Source organism: Drosophila virilis, unplaced genomic scaffold (genome assembly GCF_030788295.1).
Source record: "Drosophila virilis strain 15010-1051.87 unplaced genomic scaffold, Dvir_AGI_RSII-ME tig00001240, whole genome shotgun sequence".
Classification (NCBI taxonomy): domain Eukaryota; kingdom Metazoa; phylum Arthropoda; class Insecta; order Diptera; family Drosophilidae; genus Drosophila; species Drosophila virilis.
Window position 1 is genome coordinate 25001 of NW_027212832.1, and position 24585 is coordinate 49585.

Genomic DNA, 24585 nt, shown 5'->3' on the forward strand with positions numbered 1-24585 from the left:
TCCGGGCGGAGCGTGGGCGAGGCCCTGGGCACCGCTGCCGATGCCGATGCCGATGCCGGATGCCGGATGCTAGCGAGGAACACACCAGCCGGGAGTCGCACCGAATTCGGACTCGACCTGAACGCGGCCACATTCGAACATGCAACTTAATTACGCGTGCCAAGCCGAGCGGCTTTTGTTATTATCATTTAGTCAGCCGGTTCTCGGGCCCAGCCCGACCCCGAACCCTGGCTGATGATAATGCTCTGGACGAGGCATTGGCTGCGCTTAATGAATTTATTTGTTACGCATGGCGTACTTTGAATTGGCGTCCACACACAGCATCTGAGCGAGAGCGAGAGCGAAAGCGAGAGACGGTCCTTCATTGTCCTGCATGGCCTTAATGAAATCCATTATTGCGAAAGCCATTTTCATTCCTTTCACACACACACACACACACACACACACTCTCGCACAAAGTAAATACACTTATTACGCAAAAGTGTTGTGCGCCCGAGCTGGGACTCCGCCTCACCCCTGCGCCGCTAGGACTCCGGCCTACCCCTGCCCCAAAAACTGCCACGTGAAAGGCATAAAACGCAGCAGGAGCTGGATATTACGAGGGTTAGCCAGAAACAGTCTGGCAAATTATTGTATGCGACAGCGAACCGATAATGATACCGAGTGTGAGCTGGTCTAAAGCGGCGTCAATTGCCCCGTTTTCGAGATGCAAATAGCAAATAGCACGCCCTTCGACACCAATTGTAGGCCAAGCCAACGGGTGGAGGGGTGAAGGGAGGCTTAGCACTTGAAACGCATTCAATTAACAGGGAAATGTATCCGGCATTATGCGTAGCTTTTATCAGTGTGCAATCAGATGGAAAAAATACTTGATTTTCAATATGCAAAAGATCTGAGAGCGAGGCGAGGGCTGGCATCCGCAGCTGGACTAGGACCTTGCTATTCCTATTAATACTAATAATTCCCTCAAAATGTAACTGACTTCAGAAGGTAGGCAACTAAAAAGTTGAAAGAAGTCGAAGCCGTTCCCGAATTCCTTTTTACCCACAGCAAGCAGACCTTTGACGGATTAGTTACTTTTAGAGTGCCGAAGATTAAATACCCTTGCCACGCATTTAACTGTGTTTCCATACAACAAGTCCATATGACATAGCTAAATAGGATTTTGCTTTAACGTTTGTTGTCTTACAAAACTGTTGCCAAACAGACAGACACAACTTGAATACCCTTAATTATCTATTATTAATGGATGCAACACATAAAAACTCCCAGCTCAGAACTTGTATTTTACAAAAAGCAAAGTTTCGCCTGGCTTTTAGCCTTCCATCCAAACTAGATTGCTATAATTCCAATTGAAATAGTTACTGGCTTTCCATCAACCTTTCAATAAACCGCCCATGCCAAAGTTCTTCTTAAAGCAATCAGCGACTGTAGCTGCTCGCTGAACTAACTATCCCTGAGGAGCATAACGAACCGCAAGTTCTGGGGCGCAACTTTTTCATTACCCATGGCGCATCCTTCCTTCCTATTCACTGGCACACACACACAGAGAGAGAGAGAGAACTCTATCATTAAAACTTAAATGACCTTCCTGTCGACAGGCGAGGATGACTTTTACGACGCTTCTTTTTTGGCTGCTTCAAACTTTGACTCTTGATATCACACCCCGCCATTCACAGAGCAGGCCATCCATCCATCCATCCAACCAACCAGCCAAGCATTCATTCATTCCTTGGTTCAATCTCGCACCCTCTGGACGAGCTCCCGTCGTGTCAGCTGCTCATGACATTCTATTACCGGCTCGCTGAATTGTATCTGTATCTGTATCTGTATCTGTATACATAACTATCTTGAGCTGTATCTAGATACGCAATAAATGCTTTCTATTTAATGAGTTCTCTCCATTTGGCTGCTGTGCGGAAGTTCGCCACCTTCGATTGGAACTCAGGCCTGGAGCGGGAGGTCCTTTTCGCTTGGCTGCAAATTTACATGTTGGCGCTGCTTTCTTGATAGATACTATTTATGGGTTACCGAAGCGCCGTTCATGGCACTTTAATTGCCAGAAGGAGCGAGATCAGTGCCCAAAGGATGGGGGCTGGGCTCAACATATGTCCGACCTAATGGAGGGTTGTCGGCTTCTACGACTCATTTATCATGTGTCAAAATGTTTAACTAAATGGCACTTTGCCGAAAAACTTTCGGATGGGTGGTCCGTTCCGGTCCGGTCCGGACCGGTACGGGGTCAGGAATGGGTTTGGGGTCGGGTTCGCGGTCGGGGGTTGGTCGGCCTCAGTGTTTGCTAAGTAGTTACTTTTAATAGTTGCCGCTGCCTATCCAACATAAATAACTCTTGTCTTGTCTGCCCAAACACGCCCACTCTCGGCCCAAGTGCTAACAATCTTTGAGATACTTTTCGTATGCCCGTTGGCAGCGTGATGAATGAGCCGCCTAGAAGCCTCGGACGTAATTATATGCAGGCCCAAATGGTTTACACATGAAGATGACCGCAAAATGTCTTAATCGAGCGTGTTTCAGCTCAGGCCCAACCCTTGCACCCAGCCCCTACTGATAATCCGGATAAATTCAACGGGCAAAAGGTTCAAATAACAGCGAATTTATATGCTTGAGGTTTGCTAAACGTTAAAAGCGATTTAGTTACCAACTAAGCCGTGGCAAATTGTTGAAACAGGATTCTAAGCAGGTCCTTAGGTTAGTTGTATCTGCTTTTCATTGTGCTTTACTGATTCTCAATCAAATCCAGCCCTTAAAGCCAAACCCTAATTCTCTACGGATTTAATTACAGTATGTCAAGAAATTGTTTTCACATTAGAAAAAAAAAAAATGATTTTTCGACTTTCTTAGCAAAAATAAATACTTTCAAATATTGTAAATATTTTTTTTTTTTAATTTATTATAGCTGCTTATAGTATTTACTAATAGAATTCATAAAAATAGTAATAAAGAAGAAGAATGATATGTAAGAAATAATACAAAAACAAAAAATAGTCGATTTTTTCATTGTCAAACAATTGTTTACACATTTGGCATAAGTAATAATTAAATTAATTTAAGGCATTGAAATGGCATATTTTTTTAATATTTAATTTAATTGGTATTAATAACTTCGTTTAGACGCTTTTTCATTGAATGAATAAGCTTTTTAAAATCATAATGGCTCAGCAACTGCTGCCACTCTTCCTTGGATGCCTTTTAGCCACATTTTCGATGTGATTGAGATCAGGACTTTGCGCAGGTGTATCGAAGACTTTACCGCAGTTATAAAGTAACCACAAGCGTATCATATGCGTCTTATGATTTGGGTCGTTGTCCTGATAAAATTTAAAATTCGGCATATTATTGTTTATAAACCCAAATTTATTGTATGTCTATTGCTGGGACAACAAATAAACACTTTTCCTTTTGAGCATAAGCATAAGGACTGTATTTAGTTATTAAAGTTTACAGCTCTAGCATCCTCATGTCAAATTTGCCAGCTGCTTATAGATTTCAAAAGTGTTCAAACAACATGAACTTCTTATTTTTACAATCAGTAGAAACTCTTGAAAATAAAAAATGTTTGCTTTCTATAAAAGGTCGCTTAGATTGTTGCCTTCTAAGCATAAACATGAGGATTTATACTTGCTTGCATCTTCATGTTACATTTGCCAACTGAAAGCCAGTAAGGCGGATATCGCAACACGTTCGTTAGAGGGGGGGCAACCTTCAGAACGAGAAATCAGTGCAAAAGCTAATTAAAGTGCAACTCAAGTGGTTGCAACCGGTGCGATTGATATCGATATCGGTATCGGGGCCGGTAGCTGTCTATGGGCATTATGTTTATCAGATGTGCATTCATTCGAATGCACTTCCTTTGGGCGCACTCAACGGCGACTTCCCGTTAGAGCTGCAACTGCAACTGCAACAGATACGCATCAGTTGCACAAACTAAATAAGTAAATAAATAAACGTTCACTCAAGCGGCCGTAGGAATTGCAATTGCAATTCGAAACGGAGCTGTGAACTGCTGCCCCAGCTGTCCCCACTGGTCCCCACTGTTCCCACTCCAATTAGCCAAGTGGGAAGACGGCCATAAGGAAGTGCACTTTAAGCGGCGCGACAGCTGCGCGGCTTATCCAATTGGATTGGCCTGGCGCGATAAGCGATAGACGATAAACGATAGACGATAGACGCTGCATAATTGAAATAAACAAAAGCAAACACAGTCAACAGGCACACAAATGATAATGTTCTTCTTGGCGATGATGATGATGATGATGATGATGATGATGATTATGTTGACGACGCCGGCGCCGACGTCGTTAGCGACGTTCAAGTGACGTTGAAATTGAATAAAAATAAAAATATGTATTCCACACAGTCAACGTCAACGCCAATTTCAACTAAAGTGCACGCAACAACAACAACAAAGGGGACCACGGCGACAATAGCGGCGACAACAACACCTCCAAAGTTGATTGATAAAAACTGTTCAGCTGAGTATAAAGTGCCAGCAAGAGCAGCAGAGAGCAAGCAAAGCGTAGCAAAGGAGAGCAGTGCAGAGAGATGCAAGCAACTGGCATATCGAGTTGCTTCTCTAATGTGACAGCTCAATGCAATTTAGTTGGCAATGACAACCAGCAATAACAGCAACAACAACAACAACAGGAACCGCAGCAACTCATTCTATTATGCACAGTGCCTGACAGCATTATTCATTCAGCTGTGCATTTAAGCATAAATGTACATTAATTATTTAAATTTGTAAGGAAGCGTTTGTTTCTAAGTAAGCTTCTGAAACAAATATAGTAAGTTCATTAGCGCTGATTTTTTAATTAGTCAAATGATAAATTGAATTTCCATTTTAATAATTCCCAGTCTTTGTTTTTGTTTAAGTTGTAATGTATTGCTTAAATACTTTTCCATCAACATTTGTCGCTCATTGTACAGCAGCATGCATATGCCAAGCACACATGCATACGCACACATGCATACACACACATGCATACACACGCGCATTCAAGTACTTGCATTTTAAGGCAACGAAAGGACGTAAAGATTGTGAAAAATCATAAAAATAATAAGGAACCAGAACTGACAAACTCAACGATATGGGTGTGTAGCGATTGCAACGGTAATGGAATCGGTCAGGAGAATCGCGGGGAATGAGGGAAACGGAAAAGGCAGGCAGCAAAACTGAAACTGTAACTGAAATGCTGCGCAAACAACTTTGAACGTCAATTTGTCAACTTGAAACGAAAATTGAATGTAAAGCTTTGCGCCACGACGCGCGTCGCTTACGTTGACAGCGACGCAAGCGTTGGCAGCGATGTCAGCGAAGGTAGCGGTAGCGCCTGTCGCAGTCAGAGCCAATTTCAGATTCAATTTTTGCTAGCGCGCTACGCGCTGCAGTCGAAGCATTTTCTCGTTGCTTTCTCTGAGCGGCTGTTGTTCATGTTGATGCGATGCGGTATTTCAATAGGGCACAGGAAGGGGATCGGGCTGAAAGTCAAGTCAAGTTAATGCCGTTATCGTAGGTGCGGCAAACATGACGCTGCCACAGTCGACGGTGGCAGAGGCGGAGACAGCGACAGCAGCAACGGCGCTTGATAATGAGCAGTTAAAGCAAGAAGCAGAAGCAGTCACGAAAGCTTCCGCAATGTTAAAATGCTGTGAGTATTAGAGGTGACATGAGCTAAAAAAGGGAGAGAGTAAGACAGAGAGAGAGAGAGAGCGGGTAAGCGAAGAAATGCATTGCGAAGTGCACAAGCTCTAACTCTGCTTATGCATTTGTATGCGTGTTTTTAAATTCGCCTTACGACAATAAAATTCGGCGAAATTAAAACCTGCACGTGTTGAGGACTTGCACATGAAGGGCAGAGAGAAAGAGAGAGAGAGAGAGAGAGAAGCTACGAAGAGAGGGAGAGCATTTCAATATCGCACATCGATCGAAGTTGTCAACTCAAAATGCAAAAACAAAACTGCCTACGTGAGCGACGTCGACGCTGCCGTTTTTTGTCAGCCAGCTTGCCCCCCTCCCCAGCTTGCCCCCCTCCCTCGACTAAGCTAACAACCCGCCCCTTGATTAACAAAAACAACCAAATTTGCCGTGAAATGCAATTCCTTTTTTGATTCTTTTTGCGATTCTGCTGACTCGCAAAATTTGTTACCGCGTTGTGAAGCTTTTTTTTTTTTTTGCAAATTTTGTTTTTGTTATTTTTGTCCAACAGCAGCGGCGGCAACGATAACAACTTCTCAACGACGGCAACAAAATTTACAGCTGTAGCCGCCGTAGCACAGTGGTACAAAGCGCACCGCACTTGGAACGAACATTAGGTTTTTGTGTAACATTTTCATCAAATTATAAGAAGCTTGTCAGCCACTGTCAAAGAGTGCTACTAAACACATAAGCTCAAGTATTCATACACACACACACACACACACACACACACACACACACACACAGCTAGACATGTGTGCATACGTACAATGTATGTTGTAGCCAAAATCTTAACGAGCACACGCGACTAGCATATCCAGCGTCATGGCCGCCACTTTGCTACACGAATAGCCAGCTAATTTTTTTTTGGCAGCCTTCGTCACATGCGCAGAAGCCGAGCAATCACAACAGGCCCACTGTGCAACGTGTTGCCGTTGACGGTAGCGACAACAGCAACAGCAACAGCAACAGCAGCAGCAGGCACCAGCGATCGCCGCACGGGCGAAACTGAACAGAAACGAGAAATGAGAATTACGATTTAGATGGCGCCGACATTGTTATACCCTAACTGACAACAATATGTAAATAATTTGATTTGCACATTTTTCAAGAGATTGTATAGAAAACAAAACAAAAACAAGTTGTAAATTGCTTTCGATTTCTAATATGCTTTGCGATAAGGTAAAGAGAAGAGAAAGCTGTTCTGATTCTAAGCTTTTGGCAAAGCTCATGATATAGCGGTAATGATCTGTGCTAAAGTGCTAAAACCACAACAACAAGATTGGAAGGTGTTTGTAGCGTAAGGGCGGGGGCGTGCGGCGAGCACAAAACCAAGTGACGAACTTACGGCCAACAGCAGCAGCGGCAGCAGCAGCAGCAACAACAACAACAACAACAGCAACAACAACAGCAACAACAGCAACTGGCCCGTTTGGAGCAGCGCGCATGCCACACACAGTTTAAATATGTGAAATTAGTACAAATCGTGATTTCAACAGCGAACGACCGACGACGAACGACGAAGCGGCGAAAACAACAACGAACGTGTCGGGGGATCGTAACGTCAACGTCGAGTGGCAACACCAGCCAGCAGGCAACAACAACGGCAGCAGCAGCAACGTCACGTCGCACGTATGTATTGCGGCAACAACAACATGCAATAAAACAGCTGATAGCAGCAACAAATAGAAAACCCAAAACAGTCAGCAGCAGCAGCAGCAGCAACAACAACAATAACAAAGCGTCGCATTATCAAGCGAGCAACCAACAGGTCTCCGGGCAGAGCAGCCGCAACAGCAGCAGCAGCAGCGACTCGTCGAGTGAGCGAAAAAAAGCCCCCGCGTGCCGCTGCAACCAGCACATACACACACTTGCGCGCAAGCTTGCCTGTACGTGTGCCTACACCAACACAAGCACAGCAAACACAGAGTCGCACACCTTTGCGTTGATTTTGGACGAAGCGACGTCGCACAGTGGTACACGCTGGCTAAAAAAAGCTGAGCCCACGTGGTAAACGATCCATTGATTGCAGTTTATTTTCTTTCAATTTATATTCCCCTTTTGCTTTGTTCAACCCCATTTTATATAAATACTAATTTGGTATTTATATAATACTGCTATTATATTTTACTTATTATGATAAAAATGATAACTAATTGATCAAAGAAAAATAATTATCTTGAATAGATTTGGCAAATTGTTTTTAAATTGCAGTTCCTAGTAATCATATTAACTATTAATTACGAATTACATATACATTGAAAAGAACACTTTCTTTTCATATTTACAGCTACAGTATTATAGAAAAAAAAAAAAAACAAAGAGTCAGAGGATTTTAGTGTCTTGCTTACATTTTATTGAAAAAGTTCTGCTCTATGCATATGAATTGTGGATTATTCAATCCAAAAGAATTTCATAATTTCAAGTTTGGTAAATTGCATTTCAATTCTGTACCACTGTGCATCGCTCAGTCGCGCGCTCTCTCGCACAAAGTGCAGCTGAGCTGCCGTTTGGTCGCCGCCGCCGCCACACTTGCCGCTGCCGTTACTGCTGCTGCTGCTGCCGCTGCCGCTACGCTTCCTCTGCCACACAACCGCTAGCCGCGGCCGCCGCCGCCTCAGTCGAAAGTCAAAAGCAACGTGTTGTGGACGCTTTTTTTTACGTCGCGTTGCGTTTTGCGTTGCGTTGCGTTTACCTTCTTTGCTACCTTCCTCTCTATCTCTCTCTCTCTCTCTCTCCGGCAGCCGCTTGCGCGCGCGCGCGTATCCATCCAGCCCAACCACAGCCGTACCAGCACCAACCACAGCCACAGCCACACCACCCACTGCACCGTTACAGTAGCAGCAGCAGCAGCACCACCACAACAAACGTCTCCTTAACAGTTAACTTTCTCCGCACGATGTCCAGCAGCGGCGCCAGCGCAGCGCAGTACAAACTCGACGCCAACTCCAATGCCATTGCATTGATTGCGGACGCCGCAGCGCTGCCGCCGTCGCCGTCGGCGCTGGCATCGCCCGCGGACCGCATCGAGTGGTCGCGCGCAACGATCTTGGGCTTCATCGAGGATTATCGACGCCAGCGCGTGCTGTGGGACCCCAACACCAAAGGCTACCACATCAAGCAGACCAAATACGAGGCCTTGAAGCTGCTCAGCCAAAAATATGGCACGGAAATACGCTCGATACGCTCCAAAATCAAATCGCTGCGCTCCTCCTTCCATCGCGAGCACGGCAAGGTGCTCAACGGACGCAGCCGCGGCGTTCACTATCAGCCCATGTGGTTTGCATATGAGGCCATACGATTTATTTTGGATGGTGAACGCGACGTTGACGCCGCCGTCTTGGATGCCGCCGTTGACGGCGACGTTGAGCCGGCTGCAGCGGCAGCGCTGCTGGACTCGGAAGCAGCTGATAAACTGGCGCTGATGCATAGCCTAGATCTAGAACAGCTGACAGCTGCTGGCAAGCAACAGGTTGAGCAGCAGCAGCACCAGCACCAGCACCAGCAGCATCACGAAGAGTTCGCTGCTCGCGTCGCTGCCGCTGTTGCTGCTGTGGCAGCCGCTGCAGCAGCGGCCAACGTCAGGGAACGGGAACACACTATGGACGCCGATGCAGCGGTCTCCGATGCCAATTCCAATGGCTGTGCGGCCAACAGCGGCGGCAGCGACGCAACAGCATCATCAGCAGCGGCCGCTGCAGCCGTCTCAGCTGCTGTGGTAAGCGTATATTGCCTATTGCCTATTGCCTATTTCTTATTGATTTTATTTTGTTGTGCATATTATTTCTCATTTCTTATGCTCTATACACTGCAACGCCGCAGGGTATATGCGGTCTGTAGATTTAGACATGTTGGTATGACATGCACGTGCACGTACACACATGCATACATACACACATACACACCTGAACCCATACTATTGCAGTATTTTCATAATCGTGCTAAATTAAAATCTATTTCGCTTAACATCTTATTACCAATTCAGTTAGCTAGAGTATTCAGCTATCGCGTATACTCAACTGCAGTATTCTGTTTTGTTTGTTGTTGTCGTTCCGGTAAAGCTTTTGCTTTTCGTGCCAGTGAGAATGAGTGTATGTGTGCATGTGTACTTGTGTGCTTGTATGCGTGAGTGGTTTGACTTGTTTTGCGGCAACAGCAGCAGCAGCACACGCGCCGACGCTGCTGGCTCGGTGTCTAGCGGTTCGTCAGCCAGCAACAGCAAAAACTGTGGCGCACAGTGGCACGAGCATTTTAGTGCCAAACAAAACACAATATGTATGCACTGCTACTTGCACAATTTCTTTGCACTCCTTTTGTTAAACAGTTCGCCTTGCCCTTGCACAGAAGAATTGCACACATCAAAAATATTGATTGGGTGGCAACACTGCACTCGCACTCAGCGCTGCAATTGCAGCGTTGCCATTTCGAGTTTGTTTCGTAACAAATGAATTAATCGATATATTATCAATTTATCGCTTCGGCACTTTGCAATAATTATTTGTCACTGTGCTGTGGCGCTGGCTGCTATTGCGTCGCATGCGCTTGATAAGCGTCGTGTGTTGTGCAAGTATGTGTGTCCTGTGCGCGCGTGTGTGTGTGTGTGTGTGTCAACTGGCTTTGATTTGCGCTACGTTAGCCATAGCAATAGCCATATGTGTGTTGCATCAGCCGTAGAAATCGGCAGCTACACGTTTTGCGCCGACCCTGCCCCTCAACGGCTGCCCCACCCCTCGCCCACCTGCGCTGGCAATGGACCCGCCTAAGCAGCAGCAGCAGCAGCAGCTTCAGCTTCAGCTGGTTGCTGCGCTGCGTTTTGCGTTTGTTTTTGTTTCGTTCGTTCGCTTCGCTTCGTCCGTCTATTCGTCTGCTTCTCTGCCTCTCTGTTTCGCTGGCCGCTCGTTGGTCCACTTCAATGTTGACTTCGCCGCGTCGCCACCCTCTGCCCCGCCGCCGTTAACTAATTTAATCGCCGCTGGCTCTGCCGCAGTCATCTGTATGCAAAGTGTGTCTGTGTCTGTGTCCGTGTCTGTGTCCGTGTCTGTGTCTGTTGCCCACATTTATTTATTTATTTTTTATTACTATTCTAATTTGTTTTTCTCTCTGCTTTATTTTTTGTTGCTTCGTCTTTGCCTATTATTATTTGGCTGTTGTTGTTGCTGTTGTTGTTGATTTTGTTATTATTATTTGTCTGGCAAATTCTTAACATTTGCCATGATTGTTGTTGTTGTTGCAGTTGTTGCTAATTTTTAACGATTTGTTTTCGCTCGCTCTTTCGCAGACGCGTTCCTCTTCCGACTTGGATGGCGAGAGCTATTGCAATATCAGCGCCGAGGATGTGAAAACAGAAATTGTGAGTACGACGTGCGACTACTTAAGTCTAGCACACGATTAATTCTAATACAATTGACCGAACTCGAATACCCTGTACGTACACAAACTATGGGGTATACACGTGGGTGTAGAGAGAGAAAAACAGTTTGTTTTGTCGTTAGTAAAAACATTTTATATAAAATGCTTTAAATTAAGAACAGGGTATATTTCTAAGGATGAGATGGGGATATATTTAGTAAATTGTGTGGAATCACTAAGACTTATCAATTAATGAAGTTGAAGAGTTAACTAACCGAAGTTCAATTCACTTACTTGCTTTCCCTTGCATCCCTTAATCTTTGGAACACAGATCGAGCACGAACCTGAGCTGGGCATGCTCGAGCGACAGACGAGCACGCCGCTCTCTGCGAGCTATTATAAGCCCACGGATCTGACATATAATCCGCGCAAGCGCAAGGCGCAGATGGATGAGCTGGATGGCGGCGGTGATCTCACTGGTGGCGTGGGCGGGGTTAGTATTGTCGGGGGCGTGGTCGGTGCGCTGACTTTGACGCCGATCAAGTCTACAACGCACTCGCAGCAGCAGCAGCAGCAGCAGCAGCAACAGCATCAGCAGATGAACCACAATCAGATCGCATTTCATACGCTCCAGCAACACTTTAGCCACAATCTCAGCCACAGCAGCCACAACGGCAATGGGCACCCACAGTCGCAGCAGCAGCAGCAACAACAGCAACAGCAACAACAAACACATTCCAATAACATGGCACAAAAACGTGATCGTGATCGTGATCGTGATCTCTCCCTCTCGCCAACAATGTCCAATCATCTAAGCACCAACAACCATCACTCGTCCACATCCTTGGAGCTGCACTCGCTGGCGACGACGACGACAACGGCGAGCAGCGGCATCTCAAGCAACGCTGCCACGCCCAAGATCAGCAACAACAACAATGGAACTGGGAGCAGCAATCTGAGTGCCAGCCATGTGGATGAGTACGGCGTGTTTGGTGAGTACGTGGCCATCACCATACGCAAGCTGAAGACATCCAAGTCGAAGATCGTGGTGAAGCACCTGATCAACAATCTGCTGTACGAGGCGGAGCTGGGCAAGTACGATCAGGGCATGCCGGCCTCCAAGGAGCCGCCGCAGCTCTACAAGATGCAATAGACGACGGGGCAGACCTGGAACTGGAACTGGGGCCCGACCGGGCAACCGGATCGAGAGCAGAAGAAGAAGAAACACGCACTAGTCAGCAACGCAAACAGAGCAACATGCAACATGCAACATGCAACATGCAACATGCAACAAGCAAGAAGCAACAAGAGCCAACAATTCTAAGGGTAGTTAGGGGCGGGTTTAGAAGCCAAGCGCATTTCATTCAGGGACAAAGACCATTTAAGTACTTTTATACAAATACATAAAATATAACATATAAATATATGTACATAAATACTATATAGACGCATATCAGCGATATCGCACAGATTAGTCAATCAAGAGTCAGCGAAACCCACGAGAATCCTTTCATATTATTTTACTTTATTTTGTTGCCAAGGGAAACGCATTAATTAAAATGAATTAAATAATACGTTTAATATTATTATATCCCTTCTTCTTTTTTTTTATTATGCAAACATTTTTTGAGTTTTATTTTTATTTGTTTACCTTATTTACATTTGGCAATAACACTTTGAACTCAGGTGCCTTTATTTCGTAGTCAATTAAGAGTTGTTATCTTATGCATTAATGAATCGATATGCATTAAATAAATGTATGTGTATATGTATATATACTAAGTGCCCATGTTGAATCAGCAACAAAAAACTGTAAACTTAATTCAATTTTGTTTTGGGAACATATCCAGATGTAAACGCTATAAATACTTACACATGTTTCCCACTTAAAGCGCGATGTACATAAAACAAAATATATATATATATATATATAAAAAAGAAAACAGAACATTTAAATATATTTAAGTATCTATTACAATTTTGTTACTGAAACTTATTTGAATTTGAGCAAGAGTTAACTAATAAAACTGTTGAATTATTTCATTTCGAAAATGATATCTCAATGCCTATAAGAAATGCAACCGATCCGATAAGTATGGGGCAAATCATCCGACTTCTCCAGCCTAAATCGAAAAATCATTTAAGATGTGCTCATGTACGACTTGAAGAAGGTTAAGATTCCGCCGTATGAGTCAATAGAACTGGGGCAGGGGGTTCGCACCTGGGCATATCTAGCGGGAGACCCGCAAGTTTCAACTGGTTTCTACTGCATTCTTCGGGAGCTCTACGTATCGAATCGCAGCTCTGTTTACTGCGCATTTATAATGCGATTATACGCAGCACTCGTGCCTAATTTGTGTTCTGGGTTCTGGGTTCTGGGGCACAATGGAGTTCGTTGTTTGGCTCGGGCCTCAGAATATGACATCGGAGCAATTGTTGCTTGTTTTGATCATAAATCAGAAAAGCTGTCGAGTGTAACGCAGAGCTACTTGGGCAGACTTGCCTGCAAAGCATTCAAAATTATTAATTGCAAAAACAAAACAATTGTGAATACATATTATATTCAGATAAATATTGAATAATGATCAAATATAGTTTGAACTGTGTTGGAAACAAACAAATCGCACTTAACCTTGAGGCTGGGGCACGTACACCCCTTGCCGAGCACGAAATCAAAGCAAATTAATTTTATACCCATTGATAAGAGCTAGAAATAAACGTCAGCTGATAAGAAATGTTGAATAGACTTGTCTATGCACTCTAGTCATATCTAGCTCAAGGCCGCATTGTTTGCAGGAGATCCCAATGAAGAGGTTCATTCGATTCAACACATGGAACTAGGCTCCAACAAATACTAGAACATGTTTGAGTACAGGGTAACTGCTAGTCGAGCCAACACAGCTAATTGAATTTCAATTAGAACCAGCCCACAGTTCTGTGCGGGTAATTGTAAACGATTAAACATAGTATCGATGCCTGCACACAAGTATCGAGTACATAGTATGCCCCTCACACAACTGACGTTGCGTCGAGTGCGCCAGTTCGTAGAATTTGTGGCGATTTTCTAGGAAACGAGCGCCAGAGCAACGTGCCTCGACATGTTGCTCCGATCATCAGCGGGTGGGTCTGCGGGCAGCGGAGTGGAGAAGTGGAGAATAGGAGAAGAGGAGCCGGGGGCAGTCGGCTGTAGAAATGACGCAATGTTTTTGAAAATCATCAACAGGCCCCAAGCAGCTGTCGTTTGTTTGGGGGCTTTTGTTTTGCTCGTCGCGTTTCGTTTTGGTTTCGCTTCGCGAAGCTGAAAGCAACATCAAATTGTATACATATAAAAACTAATGATAAATTCTACACACACACACACACACACACACACACACACACACACAAAGGGGCAGACTGCGAGGCTTTAACTTGAGCTCTGGGGCCCCCATGTCAACAATCAACAGTTTGCCATAAATTATTTTCGCAAACAGTTCGCGCCAACCGATGCGGCCCCAGGGAGCCAGCACACACACACACACACACACACACACACACACAAACGTTTGCAGTATTGTACAATAACAGTGTTGATAAGCGACCATATGCACACACACACAAATTCTATGTACATGCCCCTACGATTGTCACACAATCAAGCATTGAGCAAGTTCCCCACCCGCGCCCCACTCTACGCAGCTCTCGAGTTTGATAAAAAAAAAGTATATATATATGTATGTGGAGCTATATATCTGTACTATATAAGGCGGGGTAAATAAAACAGAGGCGTTAAGAACCCTGCTGGTGTCAGTTAGTATTGGGAAAGGTTGGAAAGTGTTGTAAATCAATTAGCCAAAAGCGTTTCACAACAACAACAACAATAACAATAACTAGAGGAAGAAGAAGATAGAGAAAAAACTAAGTCAAGAAACTGCGTCGCAGACGATGCTCAACAATGTTGTCCAAGTGCATTCTGAAAGGGCAGCACGAGTTGAGACTGCGAATGGAACTTGGCTCCGAAGGGGGAGGGGTATCCAGTCTGGTTGTCGTTGTCGTTGTTGTTGTTGTTGTTGTTGTTGCATTACCAATATGATTTATGGCTAAACAAAATGCACAAATGCTGTTACCAGCCATTACGATAGTCGTCTGCGATTGCTGGCTCGTAAATTACGAGCTACGAGGCGACTTCCCCCCCTCCCCCTTCCACGCTCAACAAAGTTCCGGATGTTGCAACAACAGCTAAGCGAGGCAGAAGGCGTTGCTGTTGCAGCTAATTTGTTGCTCCAAAGGGACAGCGGACAGGTAATGCAGCTGAACAAGTTGGCACAAGTTTAGTTCGCCTTAAAGTTCCTCGAGTTCTCTCCAGCAGGTTTAATGGAAAGCCAAGGAGGAACCCAATAATACGACTACCCTCAATTATTTATCATAATTAATAAACTATATAGATTCATCAAAAGCAATAACTATAGGACTAAGGACAAATAACTGGAGGATAAGTTAGACCAACATATAATTACTAGAATTCTCATCGATGAAAAACTCTATTCCAATACAGGAACATGAAAATTAGTAGCAGAAACATAAATCAATTAAACAAAAGTATTCAGCAATATCCGATATCGAAAAGGAAATTATTTTTTATATTTTTGTAGGAACGACAAATAGGAACCACTCCGAACAAAAGATCTAGTTCCATAAGCAGCTCAGAATCCGACTCAGAGTTTCTCAGTGCTTCCCAGAGTTCCTAGATTTATTTAAGCATTTCGCTTAAACAAAACCCACAATCTCTTAATATTGATAAAAGTCTTTAAATTTTACAAATACTTTAAGCTGGCGACCGCTTCAGATTTTGGTTTTCAAACTGAGAGACAAGTTTTGACGCTTTTTGCCGTTTAGCTATTCATATTTTTATATTTTTTATTTATTTACTTATTTTTTGCCAGCTGTCTTATAAGCCGACATAATAGCTTTAAAATTATAAGAAATAATTAAAGGCCCATTAAATTCATGAGACTAATAATGGCAGAAGCCGAACAATAGCACAGCATTCAAATCAAATTGCCCAGAAAATAAAACTGAAAAACAAAAGAGAACCAACCAAAAATAAAAAAAATAAATAAAAAAAAATGGGAGAAGTAAAAAATAAAAATCATTAAATGCACGAAATGGCAGAGAAATGTGCCAGGGCCATTAAGAATTACGGCCATATACTGGCCCAAAGAAGAAGAAGCAGCAGGCGAAATAAACAAAACAAACAAAAAGAGCCCAAAAGAACTCGACAACTGGAGAGCTGGAAGTCTGAAAGGCTGGAGAGTAATTATAAGCCGAAGATCACGTATTCGCATTTTGCAAATTTGAATGCCATAATAGAAGGACGATTTATGCCCAGAGACAGATGCAGACCCACAAAAATCAAATATAAAGACCAAAAATATTTGCTGTATGGCTGCGCAAAAATAAATTTCAGCTCATATATACCCTATGTTTGTAAAAGTGTTTGATAACAGGGCATGATGAAGCAAGAGATATTAGCTACTATTTGCAGCAGTCTATGCAGAAAATATGCCCATCTATCCGTCTAACTATCTACTATCCAAGTGAACTCTGTTCCCTGTGAAGCTATTCAGATGAAACTTGGTATGAATGTTTCCTTTGAATGTGAAAACAGGTTTTCCTAAAGTCGAGTCTATCCCCTATACCGGACATCTATCCGTCAAACTATCTACTATCCAAATTAACTCTGTTCCCTGTGAAGCTATTCAGATGAAACTTGGTATGAATGTTTCCTTTGAATGTAGAAACAGGTTTTCCTAAAGTCGAGTCTATCCCTTATGCCGGCCGAGTCTATCCGTCTATCTACTATCTATGTGAACTCTGCTTCGTGTAAAACTATTCAGATAAAACTTGGTACAGATGTTGCCTTATTAACAAAACATAGCTTATCCGAAAGCTGACTGGATGATTCGAGTATATAGCCATTAGAAACCGAGTGACAATTAATATACTTCAATCGAGGGTATTTCTTGTGCAGCATTCAACTGTTTCGTCGTCTATGTCCTAGCCCTGACAACGCTCGCAAATGTTAAACATTTTGCCAGACGACGAGCACTCGAAAGCCTCCTCCAGTAATTGGCTCACATTACACAAATTCAGAGCCGAATCCAACTGCGACTGCAAACCGCAGACCCGTCCACAGTTTTAGCGTCGTCAGCCCCAGCTTCAGCTTCAGCTCCAGCTCCAGCTTCGGTTTCCACTCAAACTCCGCCGGTTCCCACTCCTTAACCCGGACATGAGCCCGGCTCGACTGGCGTTATTGTCGTGGCACAATATTGTTTCCAAAAATGAAACGAAACAAAACAAATACGTGACCAGAAATTAAAAAAAAAAAAAAAACAGAAGAGCAGCAACAAAACAACAACTAAAAATATAAATAAAAATAAAAGGCAAAAACTGCGCCAGCTCTGAAAACTGTGCAAAATAATATAAGGAAACAACAAAAATCGCGTTGATTTGAATTTTAAAATGTTTTCATGGCATTTGTTTTGCACCGCGCACAGTGGAACAAAATAGCCCAAATGAGCGTTAAAAAGCCGAAGGCTAAACACGAAGTTGGCTAGAAATAATTAACTTGTTAGTATATACAACAAATAAAATCTTCAATAAATGTTGCTGAATTTCAGACAAAGAGTAATATTTTAATATAAATACCCATTAAAAATAAAGGATTTTTAATGGGCGTATACGTAATTTTTCAGAGAAATAACAGCAATCTGTAAGCAAATATATATTATTAATAAAAAAGTTGACTTATTAATACGCTCTTTTATTTTTTTTGAAAACAACGAACAATTATTTTTTATTTGGCGTATGCGTCGTATGCGTAATAATTTTTTAAATTTAAAATCCAACTATTTAATAATATATTATTGGCATTTATCTGTTATTAAAAGAAAAATTGCTCATCATTTCAGTCTGGGTGTGAAGAATCCTAGTTAACAAGCATAAAATAAGAACTATAAAAAAAGTGAAAAAATCTTATAAATGGGCGTATGCGTAATATTTCACAGAATTTACACTTAAGGCAATCGGATAAAGTTTATTAATAGAAAAGTTAAAAATAGCTCGTAATTTTATCCTTATTTGGAAACTTTTCTATCATTGAAAAAAGTGATAAAGATTTTGAATGGGCGTACGTGTCGTATGCGTAACGATGCATTTCATTTCAAATTCATCTTGCCAAATGTAGTTTATTAATAATGAAAAGTAAGAATGGCTCGTAGTTCTGTCCTTATTTAAAAACTTTACTACTCATTGTAAATTACATTAAATTTAAAGGGCACATTACAAATTGTTTAATGCCTACGCTGCGTATGTGTGATAATTGTGACGTATCCAGGCACACATATCTTTTATCTGAGAATTTGATTCTATACTTTCTCAACGGGGAAGCGAGGCATACATAGCCTTAACAGTTCGATTGGCAACAACTTCTGTGACCTCACGTAGCAGCTGATAAATCATAAACATCTCAGGGCAATGCCAAGGCCATTAGAGACTGCAAACTTTCTAAGCACACACAGAGGACGCAAAGGACACACACACTCGGGGGCATGCGAATACATTTTATGCGGCATTCATGAGCCGGTTCCACTGTCCTCCACTTGGCTGCTATCAACAAAAACTTTTACACTGCCATTTGCTGTCATTGTTGCTGCCGCTGCTGCTGCTGCTATTTTCGGTTGCGACCATTACATTTCACCAGCAGCAGCAGCAGAGGCAGAGGCAGAGGCAGCAGCAGCGGCAGCAGCTCCAGTTGGAGGCCCCAACTCTCCGCTGCTCCCGCAGCCGCAACAAAGTTGCAGCGGCAACAACAGACGTTGCCTCATGTAAATTGTAGAAAATAAAAATATAATAAAAATAAAGGAAAAGGCAAAGAGAAAAAGTGAACAACATTTTGATAATGAAACTTTTCAACGCAATAAATAATAACAAGCGGGGCGGGCGGGGCGAGGTGCTGCGCGTCGCGGTTAAACTTAACGCCATGTCAAATATTGATTTCGCGTTGAATTTTTGATTATTTCTATAAATACAAAACGTGTCCGCAAACAAAACCCAGCCGGGCAAGGGAAACGGAACGGCAAAGCCTCTGTCTGTTTGGCACTTGGGGCTGGATAGTTTCACTCTCACAGTCGCAGTCGCAGTCGCAGTGGCAGCTCCCAGCCCCTGCTCGGTCGAGGGTTCACACCCCAGCAGCCGGCGGCACGCGTGCGACGCTGATAAAGCCCCTTATTGCCGTCTAGGTCAAGTTTCATAATGTTGGCAGTCGCGGCAATCTGAATAAATGGGCTCTGTACCCTATAAAAGGGCACCCGGAAACTCAACTAAGTACTTGATAGCTCGAAACTAGTTTAATTTTAATTGCAACAGCTTCTTGAAAACCTTAACATGCACTTACAATGAGCTCCTCATGTTAAATTTTGGCCACTAACATGAAATGTGCTTCAAAACACAAAAAATTATGTTTATAGTCAAGGGAAGTGTGTGGGCAACATTTTTTGCTTGTAACATCCTCCCTAATTTTCAACAAGTAGTTACAATGAGCTCCGCATTGCACGCATCTTGTCACGAAGATAAAATAAGCTTTTTTTTATCGATGAAAAGACAAAAATTCCAATTCAAGGTAGTTTTTGGATTACTTAAGGATTTTTTATTGAAAACAGTTTTAAAGCTTGACAAGCACTTACCATGAGCTTCTCATGTTAAAAATGTATTGATAAAATGACAATGCCTACAATTAAAGATGATTGTTGTTCTATTGTTTTTTTTATTTTAAGAGATTTTGTACTCCTCACGAAGCACCTGCAATGGTTCCTCATGTTAACTTTTTTGCTACTAAGATAAATTTTACTGTAATTTATCGATACAAAGACAAAGCTCAAGGGCGGGTTATGGGAACACCCATAAAGGGAAGCTATTTAGTAATTATGAAGAAACAATAATTCATTTTAGAGGGTATCTGCGAATCGCCTACTCTCGGGTGGCGCAGTGAACTTGTTTTCTTTATGATTTTATTTATTTTGGCGCTCTTGTTTTCGCATATGGGCATAAAACTGAAAAATAAACAGACATAAAACGACATACAACCAAAATTGCTATGCAAATACAGAATATTAACAGAGCGCCCCGCAGCAGCCCGCGCGCGGCCCCCGCTTAAACAACACACCTGGAGCAGCGACAAAATGTCGTCTAGCTATGGGTTCTACTTGCTTATATGTAGACACTAAAGGTGTGGCCGTTGCTATCGTCTCGCCAAGGCGCAATAAAAAAAATATATTCAAATATTCAAAGGCGAGACCCGAAACTGCATGAAATAATAAAGAAATATAACTGAAAATGCGTCCTTCCACAAATACAGTGGAAATGGAAACATTAAATAAATAACATCCTTATGTACTTGAAATCTGTTATACTTAACAGTGCTCTGTTAAGTTACATAAAATGCATATGCAACATGCTATGTTAATGTCAAACAGCCAACACGTCGCATGTGTAATAAATACAACTTTTCTAATATTTAACTGATAAACAAATAACAACAGCATTAGCTTGCTCTGTTAAGTGGCTGTTAAAAGCGTTCTCTTGATATTCGAAGATACATGTGCACCTTTGTTATCATGTAAAGAATATATATAAAATAAATATTGCATTTAAGATGTATATGTGCTTGTGCTGAGCATTATTATGCCAAAAAAGTGGAGAGTGTTGTTCTAGTGTAACGTTTAATCGGTTCATGATATGCACTTTTTGCCCAGTCGAGGGCACTTTTGAACTCGCCAAAGTTGTGTCTCAATCATAAATACAATGATATTGCATTATTCCATTTCAGCAGAATAATTTGCTCGGAATTATCGATGGAATTACTTGCATGACTTGGCAAGCTGATGTACAATCATAATAAGACCCATTATGGGAGCAGAGATAAAGAAATTCGCGCCTGAGCCGGCGCTTAATTTCTTTATATTTATAGAACATTTTCACATTATTCCTACAAACGCAACTGGGCTAGCTAGAAAACCAGTTCTAATGCACACTTTTGCATAGGATTCGGTCATAAATAGCCGCTGAGATAGTCGCAATATTCACAACTAAATCGAGACAACTCGCACGACAACTCATAAATATTCAACTTTAGTTATGGTGTCTGCTGAATATTTTGATACACTTGCGAGTGGGCCGGGTAACTTGGCTATGCCAACGGACGTGACACAAATGCACCTGCAAATGCACGAGGTTTTTGTATGAGAATAAATATTTATATATTAAATTTTTAATATCTTGGTTCATATAACTGCTAGGGTATCTTGTAGTCGTGTACTTGCAACTAAAGCACTTATGCTTGTTTTTTTTGTGCCATCTATTTTTAATAAAATATGGTTTTCTCGGATTGATATCTAACAACAGTTTAATGAAGCTCCTAAAGTGCACGACTTTCTTTGCCGGTTGACTTTTTGAATTCCTGACCTACTTTTATCTACTTCGGTCCGTTTTTCAGTTCCACTGTCAAAGAGAATTTTCTATATATTCGGCTTCTGCCCAACACTATTCAGAACATCAGAGGAGCAGTGCGGAAAGTACATCCTTAAGGCAGTAAGACGATTGATAAGCCTTAAAAAAGAACTGCAGGAAAGGCTGGCCGAACTTAAATAAAATATTCATCGAGCAACAGAGAGTTCAGATATATTATGATAAGCAGACTATCCAACAATATAATACAAGACCATAAGAATCAGTTGAAGCATAAAAATAATTAAATTAACTAAATATTCAAAATGCAAATTGCATTCACTTTGGAGATGTTAAAAAATATTCATAAAAGTAAATTGTGAATAAAGATTTGTTTGAAGTGCCTTGTGATAATGGGACAACAGACCTAGCTGGATGTTTATCTAAGGAATTCTAAAACCTTATCACATGGATCCAATACAATGAATTATGAAACGAACTTAAAACGAACTCTCGAGTAGAGCATTGTGTGTTAGTGTATTTGAGATTCGAGTGCTTTTTGTGTTTGTTCTTTGTACGCCTCTATTTTTTTGTATTTGAATACCAATATTGATTACGTCTGTAAACAAATAGGAAAATCGTGTTCTCAGCTTGCAAATATTTATTCGATTTTTCAGCACATGGACACCCCGACTCTCACAAGTACTCAAACACCCAAACACACAGGCATGCACAGTTGAATGAAGCATGACTAAAAGTCATTGAGTTAGACAGAGAGAGAGAGAGAGAGAGGGGGTTGGGTGGAGGGAGGCAAACCAGCCAGACGGACCAGACACCATCTGCCAGTCGGAATAGAACTATTAATACAAAAGCTGGCGAGCCGAGGGTCTGAGCTTTTGAGCCGTAGAATCTGCGTAATTCCCTTCCTAGTCTTATCGCCCGAACCATTTGAATGCGCACGCTTCGTCACGTCTCGTCGGGGGCAGACTTGTTGTACTCGCATCGATCTATTAAACGTCTAGCCGTCTCGATTGTAAAAACTATCCGATACGGCCATTAACAAGATCGCTGCATCTGGCGGCTCCCGTTTAGCAAACGACCCAGGGCCAATTAGTTCGGCAAACAAATTGTGTGCTCAGGAATTTTGCATTTCGAATTCGAAGCTCAACATATGTTCACTTAGTTTTGCCTCAAAACAACTAAATGAGAAATACTTATGAATGCTAATTACTCTCGTTGTAAATTGAAGAAAACACAGTTTTTGACTCTTTGGAATGCCGCTAATTAAAGCAAACAGCTTAAACGATTCCTTTATCGTTTCTATACTATCTAAAGATATTTTCAAGAAATTATAAAAATATGTTTTTCGTAGATGTTATTACCCATTCTTGATATCTTATTAGAAGAAATTTTCTGTAACATTAATAAATTAAGTATCTTTCGTCTAGTTTCTCTTAAAGATACTTTCAGCACAGCAAAGTATCTTTCGGGTAGTTATTTCCCCTAAAAGATACTTTGAAGCACAGCCAAAGTATCTTTTAGATAGTTATTTCCCCTAGAAGATTGTTTCCAGCATAGCAAAGTTTTTAGCACAGAAAAGTATCTTTCGGGCAGTTATTTCCCCTAAAAGATACTTTGAGATAGTTATTTCCCCTAGAAGATTCTTTCCAACATAGTATCTTTTGGGTAGTTATTTCCCTCTAAAGATACTTTTCAGTACAGAAAAGTATCTTTCGGGTAGTTATTTCCCCTGTGTCTTATGGCTGTGCTGCGAAGTATCTTTCAGATAGTTATTTCCTCTAATAGATAATTTTCAGCACAGTAAACTATCTTTTAGCTAAAGTCGTGAAAGTATCTTTCAGCTAGTTACTTACCCTTCAAGATACTTTTCAACATAGACAAATTCTTCAAAGTATCTTTCGGCTAGTTATTTCCCCGAAAAGCTACATTTCAGCACAGGCAAACTCGGCAAAGTAGCTGAGAAGCACTTGGCTGTGGCTCTTGGACACAAACACGTCACATAACAGGCTGCACAGTCAAGCTGATAAGTATACACACACTTGTATGTATTTGCATCTTATGTAAATCTGTCAGACTGCACACACACACACACACACACACACACGCATTTATATGTCTGTATATGTGTACTTGTATGCAGGCATAGTAAATACACCCTATTCTCCAACCGGCTGGCCATATCAATTGCAGCAACTATAAATGTCGCATGTGCCCCCCTCCCCACCGCCCCTTGTCGAGCGTGTACGCGTTGTAATTTAATTTGCATTTATTTATATTCATATGTATTAGTATATTTGTCATATTGTTTGAGTGACGCGACTGAGCTGCAGCACAATTTAAATATTTAATTTAACAAGTTCTTCAATTAAATTAATAATGCAAATTGTTTGCTTGTGTAAGGCAAAAGAGAGAGAGAGGAATCAGTGAGAAAGAGAGGAGAGAGAGGGAGAGAGGGTGAGAGAGTGAAAGGGAATGCGAGTTGAATATATTTTCGTCACTTGTCATCGTTTTGTATTTTAATATTCATTTCAAATGTAATACAAGAATATGAAATCTCCAAGCCTTAGAGGCAAGTTGAAATGTGCCAGTCGCGTGTGAACGACTATTCAATACCCTATGTTTTGCCTTAACTAAAGCTACTGCATTAGCTATACGAGAATTAACAGCAACTGCTGCATAACGTGTGCAGCTGCTTGTCGAGCATGCTCGACTAGGTGTTACTCTGTAACCAACTGCGAATAGTCGTAACATTCGAAATGTGTTATTATTCTTATTCCTATCAAGACTTCATCTTCGATAATTGTATTTTGAAGAGAATACTTAAAGAAAACAGGGTTTACCCTTTCGATATTTATCGATCATGGAAAGCAGTGCAGCTATCGACAAGAATAAATGAACTAGAACTGGCTTGGGCTTACGATTTTATTCAATGTTCGCACCTTCAATTTTCAACTCAGCTAAACAGCTCAAAAATAAGTTGAGTATCGAAGCTCCAAGTACCAATAATGTCTTTTGTA

The 24585-nt window shown here is 41.9% G+C and overlaps 1 protein-coding gene and 1 long non-coding RNA gene across 3 annotated transcripts; both read left to right on the forward strand.

The window, feature by feature from the left end:
• Positions 1–6728: 6728 nt before the first annotated feature.
• On the forward strand, positions 6729–12992 carry LOC6623203 (AF4/FMR2 family member lilli-like). The gene is made up of 4 exons (XM_032433089.2): positions 6729–7348; positions 8461–9434; positions 10995–11066; positions 11397–12992. The coding sequence occupies exons 2-4, from the start codon at positions 8616–8618 to the stop codon at positions 12216–12218; spliced, it is 1713 nt and encodes a 570-aa protein (XP_032288980.1). The 5' UTR covers positions 6729–7348; positions 8461–8615; the 3' UTR covers positions 12219–12992.
• Positions 12993–14665: 1673 nt separating this feature from the next.
• LOC116649866 (uncharacterized) lies at positions 14666–16537 on the forward strand. 2 transcript variants are annotated; one of them, XR_004302757.2, is made up of 2 exons: positions 14666–15346; positions 15411–16537. It is a non-coding gene; the product is annotated as an uncharacterized lncRNA (long non-coding RNA). The 2 variants fall into 2 exon arrangements; XR_004302756.2 differs by having other exon boundaries at positions 15414–16537.
• The last annotated feature ends 8048 nt before the right edge of the window (positions 16538–24585 follow it).